This window comes from Phyllopteryx taeniolatus, chromosome 15 (assembly GCF_024500385.1).
Source record: "Phyllopteryx taeniolatus isolate TA_2022b chromosome 15, UOR_Ptae_1.2, whole genome shotgun sequence".
Lineage (NCBI taxonomy): Eukaryota > Metazoa > Chordata > Actinopteri > Syngnathiformes > Syngnathidae > Phyllopteryx > Phyllopteryx taeniolatus.
The window spans coordinates 18395814-18417269 of record NC_084516.1 but is presented as its reverse complement, the minus strand read 5'-3'; the positions used below and the strand labels follow the sequence as shown (position 1 = coordinate 18417269).

The 21456-nt window shown below is 39.1% G+C and overlaps 1 protein-coding gene across 1 annotated transcript in view; it reads right to left on the bottom strand.

Annotated features, from left to right (window-relative positions):
- atp8b1 (ATPase phospholipid transporting 8B1) overlaps positions 1-21456 on the bottom strand; it is a 33072-nt gene that overhangs the window by 5277 nt on the left and 6339 nt on the right. The window contains exons 3-27 of the mRNA XM_061799553.1: positions 15558-15736; positions 14902-14999; positions 14553-14666; positions 12273-12371; positions 11943-12004; positions 11605-11677; positions 10756-10826; positions 9469-9551; positions 8954-9112; positions 8713-8801; positions 7862-8052; positions 6607-6691; positions 6283-6406; positions 6157-6200; positions 5906-6062; positions 5578-5766; positions 5345-5457; positions 5067-5231; positions 4647-4758; positions 3594-3669; positions 3263-3395; positions 3067-3195; positions 2802-2958; positions 1286-1509; positions 1121-1204 (exon numbers count right to left, since the gene is read on the bottom strand). Of these exons, the coding sequence (XP_061655537.1) occupies positions 1121-1204; positions 1286-1509; positions 2802-2958; positions 3067-3195; positions 3263-3395; positions 3594-3669; positions 4647-4758; positions 5067-5231; positions 5345-5457; positions 5578-5766; positions 5906-6062; positions 6157-6200; positions 6283-6406; positions 6607-6691; positions 7862-8052; positions 8713-8801; positions 8954-9112; positions 9469-9551; positions 10756-10826; positions 11605-11677; positions 11943-12004; positions 12273-12371; positions 14553-14666; positions 14902-14999; positions 15558-15736 (3010 nt within the window). The remainder of the gene's footprint in view (positions 1-1120; positions 1205-1285; positions 1510-2801; positions 2959-3066; positions 3196-3262; positions 3396-3593; positions 3670-4646; positions 4759-5066; positions 5232-5344; positions 5458-5577; positions 5767-5905; positions 6063-6156; positions 6201-6282; positions 6407-6606; positions 6692-7861; positions 8053-8712; positions 8802-8953; positions 9113-9468; positions 9552-10755; positions 10827-11604; positions 11678-11942; positions 12005-12272; positions 12372-14552; positions 14667-14901; positions 15000-15557; positions 15737-21456) is intronic.

Genomic DNA, 21456 nt, shown 5'->3' with positions numbered 1-21456 from the left:
CCACGTCATGAATCCGATGGCGATATTGTGCATGGAAGAGGCCTGCCCTGATGCAGTCCCACCTCCACCTTAAACTCCTCCGTCATACCTACAGCACACCTCACCACTCTTCTGCTGCCCCCGTACATGTCCTGTATTATTCTAACATACTTCTCTGCCACTCCAGACTTCTGCATGCAGTAACACAGTTCCTCTCTGGGTTCTCTGTCATAGGCTTTCTCTCGATCTACAAAGACACAATGTAGCTCCTTCTGACATTCTATGTACTTTTCCATCAACATCCTCAAGGCACATAATGCATCTGTGGTACTCTGTCAAGGCATGATACCATACGGTTGCTCGCAAATACTCACTTCTGTCCTGAGTCTAGCCCCCACTACTCTTTCCCATAACTTCATTGTGTGGCTCATCAACTTTATGCCTCTCTAGTTCCCACAGCTCTGCACATCACCCTTGTTCTTAAAAATGGGCACTAGCAAACCTTTCCTCCATTCCTCAGGCATCTTCTCACCCGCTAGAATTCTGTTGAACTAGCTGGTCAAAAACTTCATAGCCACGCCTCCTAGATGCTTCCATACCGCCACAGGAATGTCATCAGCACCAACTGCCTTTCCAATTTTCATCCTCTTTAGTCCCTTTCTAACTTCCCCCTTACTTATCATTGCCACTTCCTGGTCCACCACATGTGTCTTCTACTCTCCCTTCTCTCTCATTCTCTTCTGAAATGGACCTCTTTAAATTTTAAGTGAACACCTTTGACCAACAGGTTAGACACAATGCAGTTTATTTGTTGACAAAACATGTTCTCTTTGTGCGTCACCATGCTATGGGAAGAACACATAGCACACATTGAATTCATTGGTGCGTTACACTGAGTCATGCTAACATGATGTCACCCTAGTTATATACTTAGCTGACACACCCCACAGTGAAAAAGTTTTTATTGTTCCAAACTGTACTGTCACATACCGCTTGGTGGCTTAACACGGTAAGCATTTTGTATCTGTTAAACCATATATAAAACTAAACAGTTTATCCTTCAGACCTCAGCTCATCATGGTTCTGAGCGGATTTGTTGTATAATTTATATGTACAATCACTATGACAAGGCTGTTTTTACCTGGTCGAGCAGTCCAACTAGAAGAACTGGTAAGCTGCTGTAAAAAAGATTGTAGAGCGTGATGAACCAGTCCTCATAGGCCACCTAAAGACAGAGAACAATTACAATGAAAAAAAGAAGTCAGGGCCTACTTTCATGTTAACTTCAGGAAGACAAGATGCTGACCTGTGCCGAGTATCCGCTGAAGAAAGAGTACCAGAAATGGACCAATGTAAAGGCGAAGTTCTTGAAGAAAAAGAACCGAAGGAACTTGCACATTCTAATGTAAGACCAACGTCCATGCACGAGCAGGAGTCGTTGCAAGTAACGGAACTGAGCAAAGGCGAAGTCACTGGACATCACAGCCTGCATCCCCTCTTGACCACTGATGCCAACACCAATGTCTGCAGCTGGAAGGACGACAAATGGGGAAAGATGTGTTGAGGATGCATGGGAAAGTGTGTTGTTAAATGTGTGTACAGTGGACCCCAACAAATTAGCCATTCAAATTCACAAATTCACCTTTTGGTGGATTTTCTGTAAAGTGCCGTTGCAAAAAGAATAAAATAAATAAATGTCTGGGCTTGCAGTCTTGTGTTTATGTCATGTATGTTTATGATGTAAGCAGGCAGCATGAACACAACACTGAACTCGCTTAGAAGATAAAAAGGTCTACACTGCCCCATCAGCACTTCAAGTGAGCAGTAGTCCTCAGTCATCTGAACGTCTGCACACTCACTGTTTAACTGAATGTTGTTAGTGGTCTGTAGCCAACACCTTTAGCTTAGCATATAGCCCGCCTCTTTTGCAGTGTCTTTGTCGCCTTGGTTACGTCACCTTATGGCCCCTTCGTCGACTCGGGCTCAATGCTATAGCTGCATGCCGGATAATCCTCAGACATGCAAGAGCTACTCGTGGGACGCCAAGAAGTTCACCAAAGGATAAGCTCAGTTGCCGATAGTAACTGACTGGGATTGGTGGGATCCCAGCATCGCAGAAAGCAACAGTTCAGGAGGTCCGAAGAAAACTCGTGGTGAGCATTTCTGATGTCCATAAAGCACGTCTCTGTCATGTTATCTTTGACTGTGTGGTGCAATACTGGTATGCTTTTATTTTGAAGGGCTGACTTTAATGGCTACAGAATGTTTTTCGCTGATGATGCCTGACTTTTAATGACTGTAGTCCTAAGGGTGCGCAAATTGCAGCCCCTCTGAGAAAACACTTGGCACCAGGCTGCCCCGCCCCAACCCCCCCTCCCCCTAAAATTGGTCTAGAACCGCCACTGCTTCTGATTTAATGTCTTCATACAGAATATGACAGATTGCAACCACCAAACTCTATTTACACATAATAGCTGAAGGAAAAACAAGAACAAAAGTTAATGTTGGGAAGACCGCAAAAACGCAGGCAGCAATACAAGACTAAAAGCGCATGTTTTGGGCTAAGCTATTTACTGTACTGTTTTTTTTTTTTTTTTTAAGGGTAAAGCAATATTCAAAGATGTTTGTATGCATTTGAAATGCCATTAACGTGCTTTAGGATTATAGTTTGTGGTATATTTATGTTTCAAAGTATTAATATAGGCAATTATAATCACTTTTAGGGGCGCATCAATTCTCAGAAATTCGCTATTCGCAATCGGGCTCGGTCCCCATCCCTTGTGAACAGCGGGGGTCCATCTAATGTTTATTGGCATACATACTCTTGATCATGTTGACATCATTGGCCCCGTCGCCTATGGACAACGTCACTGCCTTCTTGTACTTCTTCACCAAACTGACCACGTTAGCTTTCTGCTTTGGTGTGACACGACAGCAAATCACTGATTCACACTCGCAGGCCATGTCCACAAAGTCAATCTGGAAAGAAAAATGTATTTCTTGTTTGTCATCATGCAAACCATTCCATTGAAATTCAACTGTGCCTTGAATTCTAGCTTTTTTTTAAATTATTATTATCATTTCAACCTGTCTCATCTCCTTCTCCCAGTCGTTCATTGGTTGTCCATCCTGAGGGCTGCTGGGAGGCGGTCGCTTTCCCAGACGACGAAGACGCAAACGGCGGCGTTTCTTCTTCTTTTCATACAGAATCTCGTTCTGAGAAAATGAAGGCAAACGTGTCATGAAATATGAAAATGTATTGGTAAAAACAATAAAAAATTACCAGCCATCCTCCAGTGATAACAAGTCCATTTTTGCCCGGTTCAGGGAAAAATGGCTCTCCAGGTTTCCTTCTGCCTCGACTCTCAGTCGGAGGCTCGTGTCTCCTCTTAGCCTGACGGAGGTTTAGCTTCTCACTGGTGACACACAACAAATAAATCCAGAGCGAAAATGAGTTTGAGACACTGGCGTGACAGTGTTGATACTATGGTGTACAAAGTAAGGCAGTCAGCATGTGTTTACACATTGTGTTAAATAAAGTTTTCACATTTTGCCACTATTTGATGGGAGTAGTAGAGGAACACAGAGAGATGATTTCATTATAATCAACTCACTTGACATCCTCTCCATAGTGAAGGTGCATGTCGTCAGTCAAAAGTGAGCATGAAAATCCGATGTTTTCCGCAGTTTCTGGAAGAAGGTACAGCCAATAAAGAAAACAAACATTTACATTTAAAAAAATCTTTTAGGAGTTTTATTTGTGCATTAGCTTTCATTGCTTGTATGAGTCTTCTTATTGCCGCGTGTCCTATTGAATTTCTAATAAATAATCTGTACCGAGAAAAAAAAAAAAAAAAAAAAAAAAAAAAGGCAGAAAGCAGGACGTCACATTGTCATTTGGCCACTTTGCTGCACTTTTTTTTTTCCAATAATTTTGATCCTTTTTTTTTTGTGCCTCACCTCACTCATGCTATCACCAGCAAGCGCCTTCTCATTTTCATCAAAAATTGTTTTTAAAAAGAAATCAACAAAGATACAGTGCCTACCTTAGTTGCATGACATGACAGACAAATCTTTCTGCTCATATATGAAAAGCGCTACCTAACATTATCTTTACCAGTTTCTCTTTTTATCTTTGGTGCTATTCAAATCTGCACGACGATAGTCCACCTCCTTCAGTCTTCATTGATAATGCAGTGGCTGATGGTCCCATCTGATTGGCTGAATGTGCGTATAGGTGGAACTTCCATAAAGACCGATTTTGATGTGATTACGCCAAAATTAACCCTTTATTGTTTTAATTAAAGATACGCTACAATTCAATAAATAACATACATACTGTAAATAGTATATTTTGATAAAAATAAAATAATTTCTGGACTTCCTTTACCATGTCAGTCACAAACACCATTTAGATTTGTGATTGGATGATCGAGGATGTTGAGGCGGAATTTCCGCCTAGAACAGATTTCCACCTTACACCGCGGCGGGGCAGGCTACTTGGTTTTCAACTTACATCCAAGCGTTATGCAGAGTCATCCATTCTAAGACCGTTTGCAAACCGAAAATAATACATAACCAGAAGTAATTTTTCTACGAACATTTTTTTTTACGTAACCCGAATTGTTCTTAAATAGAGGCGCTTGTAACCAGACGTTCCACTGTACCTTTCTTATCTCCAGTCAAAACCCAGATCTTGATATCGGCCTTGGCTAGTTTGGCGATGGTTTCTGGTACGCCATCCTGCAGTTTGTCTTCGATGGCTGTCGCTCCAATCAGCTGGACAGAAAGACACAGTTATGTTTTCGACAACATTTTACTTTAATCGATTTTTATGAAAAAGCAAAGCGTTTCATTGAGGATTTGGGGGGGGGGGGGGGGGTCAATGGAAAGAAATATACTTGCATTGAACTACTGTAGAGTTTCTCAAAAGGGAATAGAATCAGGTTTAACTTTTATGATACCATTTCCATAGATGAGAGAATTTACATGGGTGGCAATACAATTACAGTTGTACTGATAAAGAGCCAATAAATTTAGACAATGGATTCACTATTCAAACAAAAGCTTCAACATTTTCCACTCACCAAAAGGTTTTTCTCAATCAGCTCATAAACTTGATCCAGGGCAGCCTCTCTGTTGACCAGTGTCACCTGAGCATCCATGTGTTTCTTGGACCAGGCTTCATACTCGCCACTGCTGATGTCTTTGTAGCACAAGCACAGTGTCCGCAAGGTCTCTCTGGCAAATTTCTGCAGGGGAAATAGCACAGTATTCACAACACTTCTCAGCATTTCAAATACCCAATATTAGACGGAAAATACATGTTACTTGTTGGAATGAGAGTTAAGCAAAATGAGCTCACATCCAGCGCAGACTGAGTAGACTCCTTGTGCTTAGAATTGGGCGAAAGTCGCTGGTAGATGACTGTGTCAGCTCCTTTGCAGTATAGACGAATACGACCATCTGGAAACTTCACTGAAAGGGTAAGAGATAAACATTTAATCAGATTCAAATTGCTCTGCTTAGTACCACAGTACTATCATAGTAACTACAACAGTAGTGATCAAAATTATGTGTTTGCGTGAGTACTCGTACAGATGATGGACATGCGTTTGCGATCAGAGTTGAAGTCGAGCAGCGCCAACATCTGGTAGGTTTTCTCCTGTTCCATCTCTCTGATGGTGATGGTGTCCTGAGTTCGGGAAAGAAAGACAAAGCCAAAGTTCCGAGCAGCTGTCACTAGTGCACCCTCATCTGGAGACGCTGCTTGGTACACCAACTCGCCTAAAAGAAATAAGGGAAAATAATTTCAGATAGAATACATGCCTGATAATTACATTTTTATAATTTGAATTAATACAAAACATAAGTGCTGCTACCATTTTCCTTAAACTAAGAGTCATCTTTAATAAGTCATCATTACCATCCTTGTTCTCCACCATGACAGTGTGACAAAGGGAGAGGAGTCTGAAGAATTCAAGCGCATCTTTATCCTTCTTGGATCGCAAACAGGCAACAAGGGAATTATCCATGAATTGGAATTTTTTGTCAGCATACTGATTCCAGCTCCAGTCCACTGGCTTTTAGGAAAGTAAAGTTGACAACGATAGTTTGATGTATTTCTGGACAGTGGAATTTAATGGCTAAAGCTAACAAGTTTTAGTATTATGTTACCTTTCCGCGGTCCAGAATCACTCCCTCAGCAGTAGTTGGGTTACCTGTTGAGATTAAGGTAAAATGTCAATGTAATATAATTTTATGACAAAAGTGTATGTAATGTGCTTGAAATATTACAGTTACCATAGCTGCGTTCGGCGATGGTGCACTTTTTGAACTGCATGATGTTTTGTGTCAGCGTTCCTGTCTTGTCTGAGAAGATGTATTCAATCTGTCCAAGCTGCTCATTCAGGGTGGTGGTTCGAGCCTGTCAAGAATTGGTTCAGAAGGGATCGTCACTATTGAGGCTCAGGAGAGAGAAACTAATCCTAAGAGTAAAGGGCCATTCCACACCTTTGGTAAACATGCATAGTTTCAGACATAACAAACTTTCAGGTTACACCTACTGGAATAAAATAATTTCCCAACAAGTTTCAATTGTCGGCTAATCATGCACTACAAGTGTACCTTTGCTGGTGTGTCTTTCTCTGCATAGTACATCTGCAGGTCCCAGTTGATGAACTTACTCTGGCCTAGACGAATCACCTCCACACTGAACATAGATCAACAAAAGAGTGGTTTTACACATTGGTGTGTTAACTTTTACATCAACAATTATTTATTGTAGAGCTTGTCACTTTGAAATATAGGGAACCCCCATGGGGAACACATTCCACACACGCGCAGTAGATAGAAATCCGCGTTACTGAGACAATCTAAAAAAAAAAATATATATATATATATATATATATATATATTTACACACACAGCGGAACCTTGATCAAATGGACCCCAATATAACGCATATCGAATAAAACGGACCTTGGGGACTAAACAATGTGTCCAAAAATAGTTTCAATTTATCACTTAAAATGTCATTTGACACAGTCTGTTAGGGCCAGAATTGGCCGCTAGTGTTTACTGGTGCTATGGCCCAATGCATGCAGAGAATGGGACTGATGTATTTCCGGGTCACAGATATACAATATTACTAGATCCAATTCCCAACGACGCACGTCCCGTGCCTACGTGGCAGCCATGTGATGATGGTTATTGTCTATTGTACATAGAGTACTGGCAGGGAGAGAGAAGCATGGCTGAATTGCTTGACGTCAGATAGTCTGCTTGAGTCTGTGTGTGAAAGATGTGGCCGACAGCAGCATCTGCACGTCTGCTCACTGTGTTTTACTGTTCTCCTGGCGTTAATTAAACGGCGACTGTGGCTCTCATTCCTCCCAATATGTAACATACTGTAAAATTCACTGGCCAAAACAATTATCAATTAACCGAAATATACTGTAGGGGCAAGCACTCCACTGATGTGATCAGAAACATAAATGACACAATAGCATATACTGTGTTCTTGAGGTAAATGGCTACAGTACCTGTGAGTTTCGACAAGCTTGGGTTCATGAGTCTATAACCTTTTGTGCTTCTTTGGTTCTGGTATTACCAAAAGTCCACTTGACTTTTAATGAGGTCTGCTCTCGTTCTAGCTCACAGGGATTTGAGAGCGTATGCAAAATATATTGTAATGGTTTCATCCTTGGTCCATGGCCCACCCCTCCACTAAACTATACTCAATTTCATTTTTGTTTTTGTTTATTGAGAAAAGGTTATATCGTTTCACCATAATCATGCACTCTTTTAGTGGTCTTGTTAGCACAATGAAACAGTTTGCTTTCAAACAAAGAATTAATGCTAACATTCTTTTTTTACTAACCTCACATAGAGTGAAATAGGCACCATGGTGTTCAGAACAATGATATAGCCCCAGAAGCTGAGGAATCCTCTGTAGGAGGTACTATCATCTCTAGCGTCATAGATATACCAGGCGTTGGACCCGATTTCCTCATACCAGAAGCTGTGACCAATGGCAAGTCCTGCTGCCACCAGGATCAGGAGGACAAAGATCTACAAAGTTGAGAGACAAAAACACATTTTTAACTTGGGCTCAATAAAAATACACAGAAGATCATGCAATTGCATGTCCCTTATGGTTCAGGGAAGTGTTCAAATAATTAGTGAGTTTGGCTGCTTGGTTTGAAAAGCCAAAGCAATACATTCTCTTGCTTGAACTCGTGACCTTGTCTTGTTTTCACAGGGTTTGTCTCAAAGTACTTGTATCTCTTTATAAGCAGCACATCTTAAGATGTAATTAGATGGCTTTACATTATTCGAATATGGTGAAAATAAATGGACTATTATGCCTCATTTTTAAGGGCTGAAAGAACATCTTTCTAAAGATTTGGAACTTCTCTTTTGATGCCTTTTTGTACAGTATAGTAGTGAATAATGGTGCTTGGGGGAGTTTAACTTGGCATTGTTAATGTTCTTTTTCATTACACCAGAAAGGAGTTGAGACTGAATCCACAGTGCCTCTACAGGTTGCGGCAAAGTAGGGGAATCCACAGTATTACGCCTTAATGCCATCAAGAATATTAATCAACAATAAATCCCACATGGTCATTTCATCATCAATAAAAATGCCCATCCCACACATTGAGACAGCACACTATGTCTCAATGTATGAAATCATAAACTCAATCATAAGTGTATTAAACTTTAACTCACAGTGTACACCATATAGTTCATTAGCTCATCAATCTTGGTCCTTTTGAACCTTGTCTTTCCACCATTTCTCATGATTTTTGTGTCAGCACCTTCAGGAAGAAAAAAAAGATAGGAAAATGGTGAACCTTGTTCACTCTTCAGCGTAACACCAATCTAATGCCCTTCATACAGGTCCAGAAATATTCTTGTCAAATTGAAATTCCACTGCTAGAAGATGTATCGTGTGGACCAGCATCCAGACCTGCAAAGATGACGAGTCCATGACATTCTTCAGTATTTCTGATCTTGCAACCTCGGAGCAGCATGTTGTCCAGGTCCAGGGGATATTGGTCCATCTTCCAGTGCATCACCCCTGTGAACTTATCCAGACGGTTGTTGGGCTCTTCACACTCAATCAGAGCTATTAAAGAGAAGTGGGCAAAATAAATAGTACTGTATTTCTATTGCGTTTAGGAAACAGCTATTTTTAAATTAAAACGTAAATGCTGACTTTCGGACTATGGCTAAAATAATAATCCTACAAACCATTTAGTTATTGTACAGCTCTGTTACATAAAATGCACAAACACCAAAAATAAAATAAATAGATATTCATTCTTAGCTTAAACATACTCATTTTTATTTCTAAACTGATTTACATTAAATATAAGTTTAGGAACCTGATGAAATTTAATATTGACAAAGATTAAGGTTGCGTATAAAACCTCACAGTATAAATGTATACCATGCAACTGCAAAGAATTGTGCACGAGTTACCATCAAATTGAGCCAATTGACGTTCTTCCTGTAGTCTTTCATCAGTTACTCGCAGTCCCATCTTAAACTTTAGGTTGGTCTCTCTGAACAGAAAAAAACAATAAACAAAAATGTATTGCCAAACTTCCAAGAAAGACTGATGGTTACTAACGAGAATTCAGTGATGAGCAAAATGGAACGGAAAAGAAAAGAATGGCTTGCAACAGTTCTTTTCGTCTACTTGGTATCCATTGGAGATATTTGAGCATTTCTGATTTGACTACAATTGTTGAATAAAAGTCAGGAAAGGCGCACAACTGTGCCCTTTTCTGGCTGCGCGTGCTCACCCGTCAACTCAAATCTGTCATTTACTCACCCACAAGCCATGTACGCACTCTCAGTGGAGCAACCTTAAAATGTGGCCGTTCTCTGGCAATTCTGGCTATGCGCGCAGTCTCCTGTAGACTTCAGCACCTTTTCCACACTTTAGAGGCTGTTGTTAAGTCTATTGTCTCGTACAGGTGAAACATCACATCGCATATTTTGATTCAGTTAACTGCCCGTCAACAGCCTGACGCGACGGCTGAGTCTGCTGACGGTGCGGGGCACAACTGGCCCATAACACTCGCCTATGCTCACTGTCTGCCCAACGGCCTTAATGTGTCTACCACATTACACCAACTACAGAACGTCAACCTATAAAATCGTACATGCTGCTGGTGGCTTGGAGTTTTTTAGGAAGATGCATGACTCAACTTCAGTCGTCGTAATGGCAAAATGGCGAATTAGATTTATGTTGGTTGGGAAATACTGCAAGTAACTCACCCGCGGTCTGTGGCACAAACTGATATGGACCGGCAGTTATAAGCACAGTTTTCTGATTAAAGTAGTTTAATTTATTTCAGAAACACACAAAAGGCTCCTTCAAAGTGTTATGTGTTTGAAGAACAGCATGCAAGTCTTACTGGCGATGACATATATTCGCTATTGAAGTTAATTTCAGATATAAAGTGTTCCAAATGGATTTCTATGGCATTTAAGTCTCAGGAAAACTCAATGCTCCATGATTTTACAGCCAGCCTCAGACTTCAATGGGCTATTTGCGCACACGTTTCACGTTTATGCACAAGTGGATGGGCCAGAAGTCTGGACAGGAGAGTATGTGTTTAAAAAAAAAAAAACTTGCACACGAATGGGAGAATATAGCCTTAAGTGCCTTCACTACAGTATGTATTTTTGCATATGCATCTTGCAGATGTTTTTAATAGGAGATACAATTTTTTTTTAAATTAAAAACAGGGGCCTCACCCATCAAGCTCTGCTGTTTCCACATAGCACAGGCTGTTTGGGTTTGTGCTGGATAACAGCAAAATGTCCGCCTGAAAACAAACAAAAATAAAAAAACAATACAATGAGACACTGGTCAAGTCATCCAACATGCCTGTACAAAACCGTTTCTAGTCAGTCCATTATAATGCTTAAATTTAACAAACGGGGTAAAATGGTTGTTAAATGGAATACAGGACCCTACACGGCGTCTCATCTTTACACAGTACCTCTTCTAATGTAGCAAAATGCTTAACCTAAATCTAAATCTAAATCTTCCTACCACCGTTAAATTCAATCAGATCACAGAAACACTATTCTCAATGGTCTTTTGCAGAGGATCTCTCAGTGTATCTACACTTGACCTTTTTGAAATCGTCTATAATCTAATTATAGCATTATGAAATCAATATACTGTAGACCTTACCTATAGGTCAACAAAAGCTCAAAAATAACCCCAATACCAATGACAACGCTTTCTGTAAACATTTCAAATTGCATAGCACGTCCTTGCTTACAAAATCTCCAAACTAATTGTTGAGCATGTGGGAATACAGTTATATGTAACAGCACACTGACTACTTCTGGCAATCATAATCAATTACCATTTGCATCAATGCGAAACTAAAAACAATACCATGACAAATTATTACAGTATGAATAAAATAATGACATCCATCCATATCTATTTTCTATAGCGCTTGTCCTCATTCGGTTCCCAGATTACCAGGAGCCTATCCCAGCCGACTTTGGGTACACCCTGCACCGGTTGCCAAATTATAGACAATCATTCAACACTCACATTCACACCTATTTGCAATTTGCACGTACCGGAATAAAATCATTTTTCTTCAGACGAACTACATCTCCAACCTCGATGTGTCTCCACTTTGAATCCTGAAATCTGAGCCAATGAATATAAAAACAGAATGTTGTTGCAATAGGTCAATCGAAAAAAACAAAAACATATTTAGATCTCAAATGGATGAAACTCAACATGCATGAATTACATCTTTTTGAGAAAAATGACCCTGGTATTCTTAACAACTGAACCAAACGGAACAGATTACAGCAGGCTTTTTATTTTAAGATTAGTTTCTCTATTAAATATTCACCAAACATCAAAAAGTAAAATAGTTAATGGCAAGTTAACTTGAACAATTTCTGACCTGCCATCGAGCAAGACCTCACATTTCCTGTTATTAATCTCCTTGTCCATCTTGTGTCGAGCCTGGAAGGCAAATGCAAGCAGAAGGGACCGTGAGTTAAACAGAGAATAAAATGGAATAACCAAATCTTCCAAGATTTAGAAAATATAAATCTTAAAAATGAGCACCATTTATCCCCCTCAACAGAACGTTTCTAAGGGTGTCACGGTTTTCAGACATCATCTGAAAATACTGAATGTCAAGTAGTTGCTATCTAATCACAGATACATTATGTAAATGTTAAATTCTATATTGTTTCAGTAGGAACAGGATGAAAGTTGCTTTTCTTACAATATCGTCCACCAGGTCTTTGATGGCAGTTACTCCCAGAACCACAACCAGAGGAATCAGAGTGGTGTACCAAGGCAGAGTCGTAATAGTTGGAATACTCTAAGAAGACAAAAATATTTGTGGTGATTTGTTGGTCGTTGGACTACATTTCAAAAATGAAATGCATGAAATGAAGCAGGAGATAATGTAAAGTTGTGGTGAAGTTATACACACTCAAGATGAGCATAAATGGCATGCAACTGGATTGCTAATCATTACTTTGAACAACTCTCTGGGGCAGAAATTGTGTAATGCGTAAGCTTAAAACAATGTGTACTGATAGATTCCGACCTGACTTTCAACAGTCATATCCAATCAATTACTAAAACTGCCTCCTACCATTTGCAGAGTGAAGGCTTGCATGTACCAAGAAGACCAGGAGAAGCTCATCCATGCTTTTATCTCAAGCAGACTTGACTATTCTAATAGTCCTCTGACTGGACTCCCCCCAAAAGAGCATTAAACAACTGCAGCTCATTCAGAATGCTGCTGCTCGGGTTATGACCAGAACAAATAGCTTAGAGCATATTACTCCAATTCTAAAGTCGCTACACTGCGACAGTAGAGCATTTCTACTTTTTTCCCTTTGTTTTTAAATGCTTTTGATCATGTGAAGCACATTGAGTTACCTTGTGTATGAAATGTGCTATTTAAATAAATTTGCTTTGCTTTATAGAACCCCAACTCCAATGAAGTTGGGACGTTGTGTTAAACAAATAAAAACAGAATACAATGATTTGCAAATCATGTTCAACCTATATTTAATTGAATACACTACAAACTGATAAACTTTGTTTTAGCAAACAATCATTAACTAATTTTATGGCTGCAACACGATCCAAAAAAGCTGGGAAAGGTGGCAAAAAAGATTGAGAAAGTTGAGGAATACTCATCAAACACATGTTTTGAACATTCCACAGGTGAACAGGCTAATTGGGAACAGGTGGGTGCCATGATTGGGTATAAAAGGAGCTTCCCTGAATTGCTCAGTCATTCACAAGCAAAGATGGGGCGAGGTTCACCTCTTTGTGAACAAGTGCGAGAGAAAATAGTCGAACAGTTTAAGGACAATGTTCCTCAACGTACAATTGCAATGAATTTAGGGATTTCGTCATCTACGGTCCATAATATAATCAAAAGGTTCAGAGAATATGGAGAAATCACTACATGTAAGCGGTAAGGCCGAAAACCAACATTGAATGCCCGTGACCTTCGATCCCACAGGCGGCACTGCATCAAAAACCGACATCAATGTGTAAAGGATATCACCACATGGGCTCATGAACATCTCAGAAAACCAATATCAGTAAATACAATTCAGCGCTACATCTGTAAGTGCAACTTGAAACTACTATGCAAAGCAAAAGCCATTTATCAACAACAGCAAGAAAGGCCGCCGGCTTCTCTGGGCCCGAGCTCATCTAAGATGGACTGATGCAAAGTGGAAAAGTCCACATTTCAAATTGTTTGGGTAAATTGTGGACATCGTGTCCTCCAGGCTAAAGAGGAAAATAATCATCCGGACTGTTATGGACGCAAAGTTCAAAAGCCAGCATCTGTGATGGTATTGGGCTGTGTTAGTGCCAATGGCATGGGTAACTTACACATCTGTGAAGGCACCATTAATGCTGAAAGGTACATACAGGTTTTGGAGAAACATATGCTGCCATCCAAGCAATGTCTTTTTCATGGTTGCCCCTGATTATTTCAGCAAGACAATGCCAAACCACATTCTGCATGTCTTCCAACAGTGTGGCTTCGTAGTAAAAGATTGCAGGTACTAGACTGGCCTGCCTGCAGTCCAGACCTGTCTGAATGAATGAAGCGTAAAATACGGAGACCCCGGACTGCTGAACAGCTGAAGCTGTACATCAAGCAAGAATGGGAAAGCATTCCACCTACAAAGCTTCAACAATTAGTCTCCTCAGTTCCCAAAGGTTTATTGAATGTTGTTAAAAGAAAAGGTGATGTAACACAGTGGTAAACATGACCCTGTCCCAGCTTTTTTGGAACGTGTTGCAGGCATAAAATTCTAAGTTAATGATTATTTGCTAAGAACAATAAAGTTCATCAGTTTGAACATTAAATATATTGTCTTTGTAGTGTATTCAATTAAATATAGGTTGAACATGATTTGCAAATCATTGTATTCTGTTTTTATTTTTGTTTAACCCAACTTCTTTGGAATTGGGGTTGCATTTACTGTAATTATGACACTATGTTATTGCTTGGGATATTTACCTGTAGGATAAGAAGAGCCAAGAAGTAGAGGTTGGCAACTCTCTTAAACTGCTCGTATAAGTTGAGGGGAAGGAATGTAAGGATGTTGTATTTGTATGTCTTGATGGCGTTCCCCTGAAACAACGGCGAATGTTGATGAGCATAAAGCCAGGAAGAGGAAATATCCAAAAGCATGCAACAGTGACAACATCAGGTTTTTTACGATCACGTTACAGTAAAAGACTTACAAGAAGGTTTGAGGACTATATACTAATTATAATGTGGAATACTTGACAAATAATGAAGCTCTCTCTTTGTTTCACAATATATTGGCCAGATAAATTCATGATTCATTGAATGTAGCACTTACAGAGTATCTGCTCTTCTTGATGCATAGGAATACTTTTTTATTAAATTCTGGCAGATGGTGGTAAGGTCGGTCATTGGCTTTCACCTTCCAGCCAATCTCTAAAGAGAAGAAAGAGTATCATCACAAAATGTCAGCTATTCCTGCTACCATATTTGTATAAGGTTGTCCAAAATGTGGTCATGGAAATATATAAAATAGTTAAAATTAATTAATAATTATTAATAAAAATTAATAGTCTTGAGTCTCATTTAGTTACTCGTAGTAACAATTAATCAAGCAATTGTACCCATCACACTTCTACACAACCACAATATTGAATAACAGTATTGAAAAGTATCTTGAAAATTTAGTTTATAATATATTTACTATTATATTTTTTTACTATTATTACTTTTCCTGAAGGTGGTGTGTGAAACACTTTTGTTTTTATACTGAATTTTAAACATGACGACATAAAAAAACAAACCTGCAATCCGTAACTTTTTTTGTTTATTAAAAACAAATTTCACCCAATCCACTACTAGACGATACGACACAATGCTGATTAAGGCTGTCAACTCCTCGAACAGTATTTGATTTATTTTTCATTTATTTTCAGTATTTGATATTTCGTCGACCGGATGGATGGGATGGATGGATGGTCTCTAGTGCCTCACCACTTGGTCTGATTTCCACAGCGGGCTGCGGGGCTCCTGGCGTCTCCTCTTGTTCCTCGTCTGTGCTCACGTCCAGCTCATCATCTGTCTCATCATCACTGTATGGCATGACCTCATCGTTGGGCCCCACAGACCCGTGGGTGCCCACGCGCATACTCATTATGACACCGCAGGTACTTCTGAGAAAGAAGAAATATTCCGATTTTAGAATCATTTACACTGATGTGCTCCCAGCAAGTAAAAGCACTAAATTGCAACAGGTAAACACTCAAAGTAGTTTTGGATTGGAAAGACGTCGAGCGGGATAATGGGCATAGCTCACTGTTAAACTTAAGGATAACCTGTTTCTTCCTTCCCCACAGATGTGCAATTGCATGAGCAAGACGTAACAAGTTGTTCCTTTAGAAAGAAAAGCTTACAAACATACTGCAGATGCTCATAGCTTTTACTGACTATTGGTTTGGGCTATGTTGCCACAGACGAGACGGAGTGTTAGTGATACACCATAAACACCATAAACTACAATTGACACATGGGCGTCATAATTGAACTATGGAACTGAGGAAGAGGGCGGCCTATTTTCTTTTCAGGGCAAAATACCTGCATGTTTTATTGTATTCAGTGTGGCAACAGAGGTGGACAAAGGTGACTTGAAAATGCAAGGTATTTTTAAATTGAGCCCACGTCATCATCCAGTTGAACAACATCGCACATGTGAGGACTAAACAACCCTTAAATACTCTTGTAGAAATAAGTTATCACGCACACATCAACACTGATTCTTCCTTGAATGTGATTTGAAGAAAAAAACAAAAACAAAAAACACTAGAACCCAGTGGCATTGTGACATTGTTTTTATATATCGTCTACCTGCAGTGTCAAATAAATTTGATGTGATGATACAGTCAATTCAGACAATTGATGGACGGTACCATCAGAATATGCCCTACCTGGTGTGACAATGCAAAAAAAAAAAAAAAAAAAAAAAACTCGTAAAAATTATTAAGAGGTGTGAAGTAGCATTTTTTGGTGTTGTTTTAGGGGAGATTTAAAGTTTAACTAAATTAACTTTAAATCTCCCCCTAAAATGAATTAGAAATGAAAATGAATTACCGGTAGTTTAACAGCATTGCTTGAGACAACATACTGATACAAAATAATTGAGAACATCCTAGATGAAAAACCACCTCAGCAGTAGCATCACCCGACTCAGAAAACAGGTTTGGTGGTATCTGGCTATGGGATGTAACTATGGCAACAATGAGGGAGGGCGGGGTAAGTTATCTCCAGAGTGGGACAGAGGAGAGCATACCGTGATGACGACAATGAAACCTGATAGTGGGGGGGGGGGGGGGGGGGGGGGGGGGGGGGGGGGGGGGCTCAGCTCTTGCTCAGACAGGTAAGGCGAAGAGCAGAAAAATGAAACTTAGCACAAGGAGTGACACAGATAAGGTGCCACTCAGCAAACAAATAACGGCAGAAGGAATCAGTTGCCAGCTGACATGCATAAAATGTGGCACTATGAGACAATTTTGATAGAAACCAACAAAAGATACCAGTTAAAATACAAATGTGCAGCCAGATACATGTATAAATAGGCTTTAAATTAGATCCCAATTATATTCTATCAATGATTCAATACTGATTGAATCATAGAACAGCACACAATAATAGTCAGCTTCCGCAATGGAGGCTCTCCATGGTATGCATGGTTGTGGCTGCACGAGGCCTCTGGCCTGTGACAACTGAGAGTAATGTAGCAGTGAGGGCGACGCAGACCATCTCTGTAATACCGGAGGGTCTTTTGTCAGTGTTTTAAATCAATAACGAGAAAACAAAAGACACAATGGTTACTTCTTTTTGGAAGTGCAACAGAAATCGACAACATTAATCCCACCACACCAGATCGCCCATTCTGAACTTTTCACCACTTGTCATGAGTGAAATTATTCTGGAACTTTGTAAGCAAGTATAAACCTGCTCGCAAATAATTTATACTGCACAGGTTCATTCCTATTGCTACAGCTAGAGTTGTATGACGACTTACATTATAAAGCAAAATTACTAATCAAATAAACACCAGTGACAGTGTTTCGGCTCTTCAAGTTTACACTTAAATCATTTTCCAAACTTTCAAAGCCATTCTAAAAGAGTGACCAAGTGAGCAGCAATTCTGTTTTTTTTTTTCTTGAGCGGTGATATCTTAGTTGATGGACAGAAACTAGATGGCAGTGAATGACACTCATGCACTATATTTGTGTTTATTCGTCTCTCATTATATTAGCAGGCCACTGACTGATTCACAGAGGAGGACATGAAATGACTTACCCATTTGATTTTATATTCAGACAAGGGTAAAAAGAGAAAATCTGTGTCACATAAAAAATGAATTGTGGAGCGCCATATTTGTGTTAAAATGCCTGTCCGCAAGTTTGTATTTATTAATAATAGATGGATAGGAACTACTATTTCCATTCTGAGGCATGGGAACGCTTCCATAGTGACTCTAATGGTAAAAAAAAAAAAAGAAAAGAAAAAGAAAATAACTTTCTCTTGCCACACCAAAATTTGTAGCAGAATGTAACAAATTTTAAATGTGCAATCCGTTCACAAATTTTCATGGAAACTGCAATTTCTTTGCGTCAATGTGCCACTGAACTTGTCTTTGTACTTTTGTGCTTGGTGGAGGTTAAAAGTGTTGTCAAACTGAAGTATAACTCCTGAAGGAACGTTCATTGTGCGACAAGAAAAATGTCGACAACTTCTCGCATTGAATGGATCCCAACTTGATTATTCTGATCGTCTGACAAGACTATCTGCCTCTCATCCAAGCAGGTTTCATCAGTTCATGCAATAAGGCAAGGTAGGACATCGCTAGCTTGAGTGTTGGTGTGGAAACCCAAGTATTAATCCTCTAAATAAGATGCACGCCCCCAAAAAAGTTTCACCCTTTTGGGATGCTAAACAACAGACACAGACACATTAAAATAGATTTTAGAGGGGCCTCTGCCAGCCAATGACAGTCTTTTAGGTGGAATCACCCTCGTTAATAATCTATACAGTTCTTCGTTTATTTTTTAGAGGGTAAATTATTTAATATCTTTTGGAGGGATGAAAGGACCGCATTATACTGTATGTGGGAGACAGGTGGTGTTATAAGTTTTCTCCACTGTTTAGAGATTGTTTCGCAACCTTTACATAGATGGCCTCACTCACACTTCTACAATTTAAACCACAGCAGTTACATGACAAAACAACTGTCAAGTAATGAAGTCAACAATCCGTCTTTGTCACTGAATGAGAAGTTCACAAAACAGAAAAGGTTTTCAAGTGGAAATTGGTTCAGACAGTCACAGGCGACATTTTAATATTTGTTTTCTTCATCCCCCTTATAAAAAAAGTAACATTTTTTTTGTCTATGAAATTGAAAATTGGTTACAGAAGTTGTTTTTTAAAAAATAAATAAATAAAAATTCCACTTTTATAAAGCACAACAATTGGAAAATTATCAATTTAGCCATCTAATTTTAGTAAATGACTATTGTGATTTGCTCATTTCAGTTAGGATGAATGTGTTTCCCCCCCCCCCCCACAGGTAAGGTTTCATTGAATAAACCAAATACTGTTCAGTGTGCTATGTTTGAAAAATAGTTGTACCTTTGAAGTGATACGGTAGAGAAGGTGACTATTCCAGTCCATTGAGTGTTTGTGTCAAATGAAGGCTGTTGACTTTGAGTCGAGTCATAATTGAGATTCTCTAGTTGTTCTCACAGCAGGAATCAAACTAATAAAATCCACTTAATGTCAGTCCACAGAGACCTGATGCTGCCTGGTCTCCCATGCATGGCACCAAGAAATTATTATGCGCTGCATGTTCATCTCAGCGAACAAAGAGAAGTCTATTTCCAGCGACAAACCTTATTGATCAGGTAGTCAAACTGTCATTTACTGACATTATAACACTATTAGCATAAGGGTTCAAACAGGACAAGTAGGAAACCAGTGTCTGAACATGCGAATAGCAATGCGGATTACAAATAAGAAATAGTCTTTTAAAACTGTCAATTCATTAATGTTGACTTTCGATAGCAGAAAATAATAGTTAACTCCTGTTTAGATGATACAGCAGCCAAGTAGTGAAATCCATTTTACCTTACTTCTGTGCATGATTGAGCAACAATTGATTCAACATAATTTACAGAACTCTTAACATTGATTAAGCACATCCCTTAAATTGACAGTTTAATTACTGCTTAAAATGTTGTGTTTGATTAATTGATTTCCCATTTTTGAGTGGGAATTGAATTATAAAACACTGAAGATTAATTTAGCTCATCTCCATTCTAATTAATGATAAGGGATACGATAAACAGTGGGGCAGCTTGGAAGACCTAGTCCACACTGTGTTAAGATACAACATCCTCCTCAACCAAAGTAGTAGTTCAACAATTAAAGATTACAGCTTTCGAAGCATGTACTGTAAAGCCATTTTCGGCGTGTGCTGTGATGTCTTAAGTGATTCTGATTGCTGATTACACTGTCATGTTGTGACCAACTGAGACTTCCGAAAAACAATGAAAATGAAAAACTATTTTTTTTTAACTAACTTCATATAGGTTATTGAAAGATTTGTATTGGAAGGCACCACAGGCTAATAGAGACAGGCTAGTTGTAAGCCAACACAACAGTACTGGAGCATTGGAACAATACTAATACAGCAAATTAAATCAGAAGACGATGTAGAGTTGGACCCTTACCCAGCACCTTTTGCAGCTATAACAACTTCAACACTTCTGGGAAGACATTCTAGGTGCTGGAGAGTGCCTGTGGGAACTTATGTCTATTCATCCTGAGGAACATTTGTGAGGTCACTGACATTAAACCTGAGAGAGGACCTGGTTTACCTGGTTCTCTTCTAGTCCACCCAAAAGTGTTTAATGGGCTTTTGAGATCAGGGTTCTTTGCAAATCCTTCCACAACAAACTCACTGAAACATGCCTTAAGGGATATTGCCTTGTTTTGTGCACACGCAAAAAGGGCCTTCTCCAAGTTGTTAACACAACATAGCCAGCATTTTTTACTAAAATAAAGAGTCAAAATTCTGGGGGAACTTGGGGTTCAGTTCTGATAGTTTATGGTGTACATCACCAAAATATTGCTCATATATTGTAGCTAGATAGCGAAGAAAGAGCCTATTTAAGTAATTGCACGTTCTGCTCAGAGTGGAAACTCCTCACTAATCACAGTTCAAGATTAATTAGAAATCACTACTTGAATGAAAGGATTTGAGGATTATTCTCAGGTAAAATGTCTAACTATATACAGTACTATTTAAATGCTACAAAAGGTTCAAATATTTTAAAGAGGAATTGGTTTCACCTTATGTATGTGTGTATAGACACTCACTGGGCAACAATTGGCTAATGGGGTCCAATAGATTAGCTGTATCTAAACTAAATTTGGTCTTTTTTTTTTTGTATAAGAGTGCTGTGTTTCTAAATCAACAATTAGTTTAATTAGTTATTGTGGTTGCATTTTGCAGTGGTGTGCAACTTTACAGGGTCATACATTTTGCTAGTGTCAAGTAGCTAAAGAAGGTAACCAAACTCGTCAGAAATTAGATCTGCCTCAGTATGCTGCACCACTGCAACCTAATAATAATAATAATAAACACATTGTTGAATTCCTAAATTGTGCATTGGAATCTTTGATTTGGCATATATTATCAAATACGAACATTTGCCCATGTGTGTGCTTTTATTGCAAGGAAAGCGCTCAACCAGTGTGGGGGGAAAAAAATTAAAATATTTGGACTGTTTGGGAACAGTGTTGGAAAATACATTTGTCTGGTGGCTTGACAAGTGATAACAGATTTAGAACTTTTTGTTCAATTTTGGCT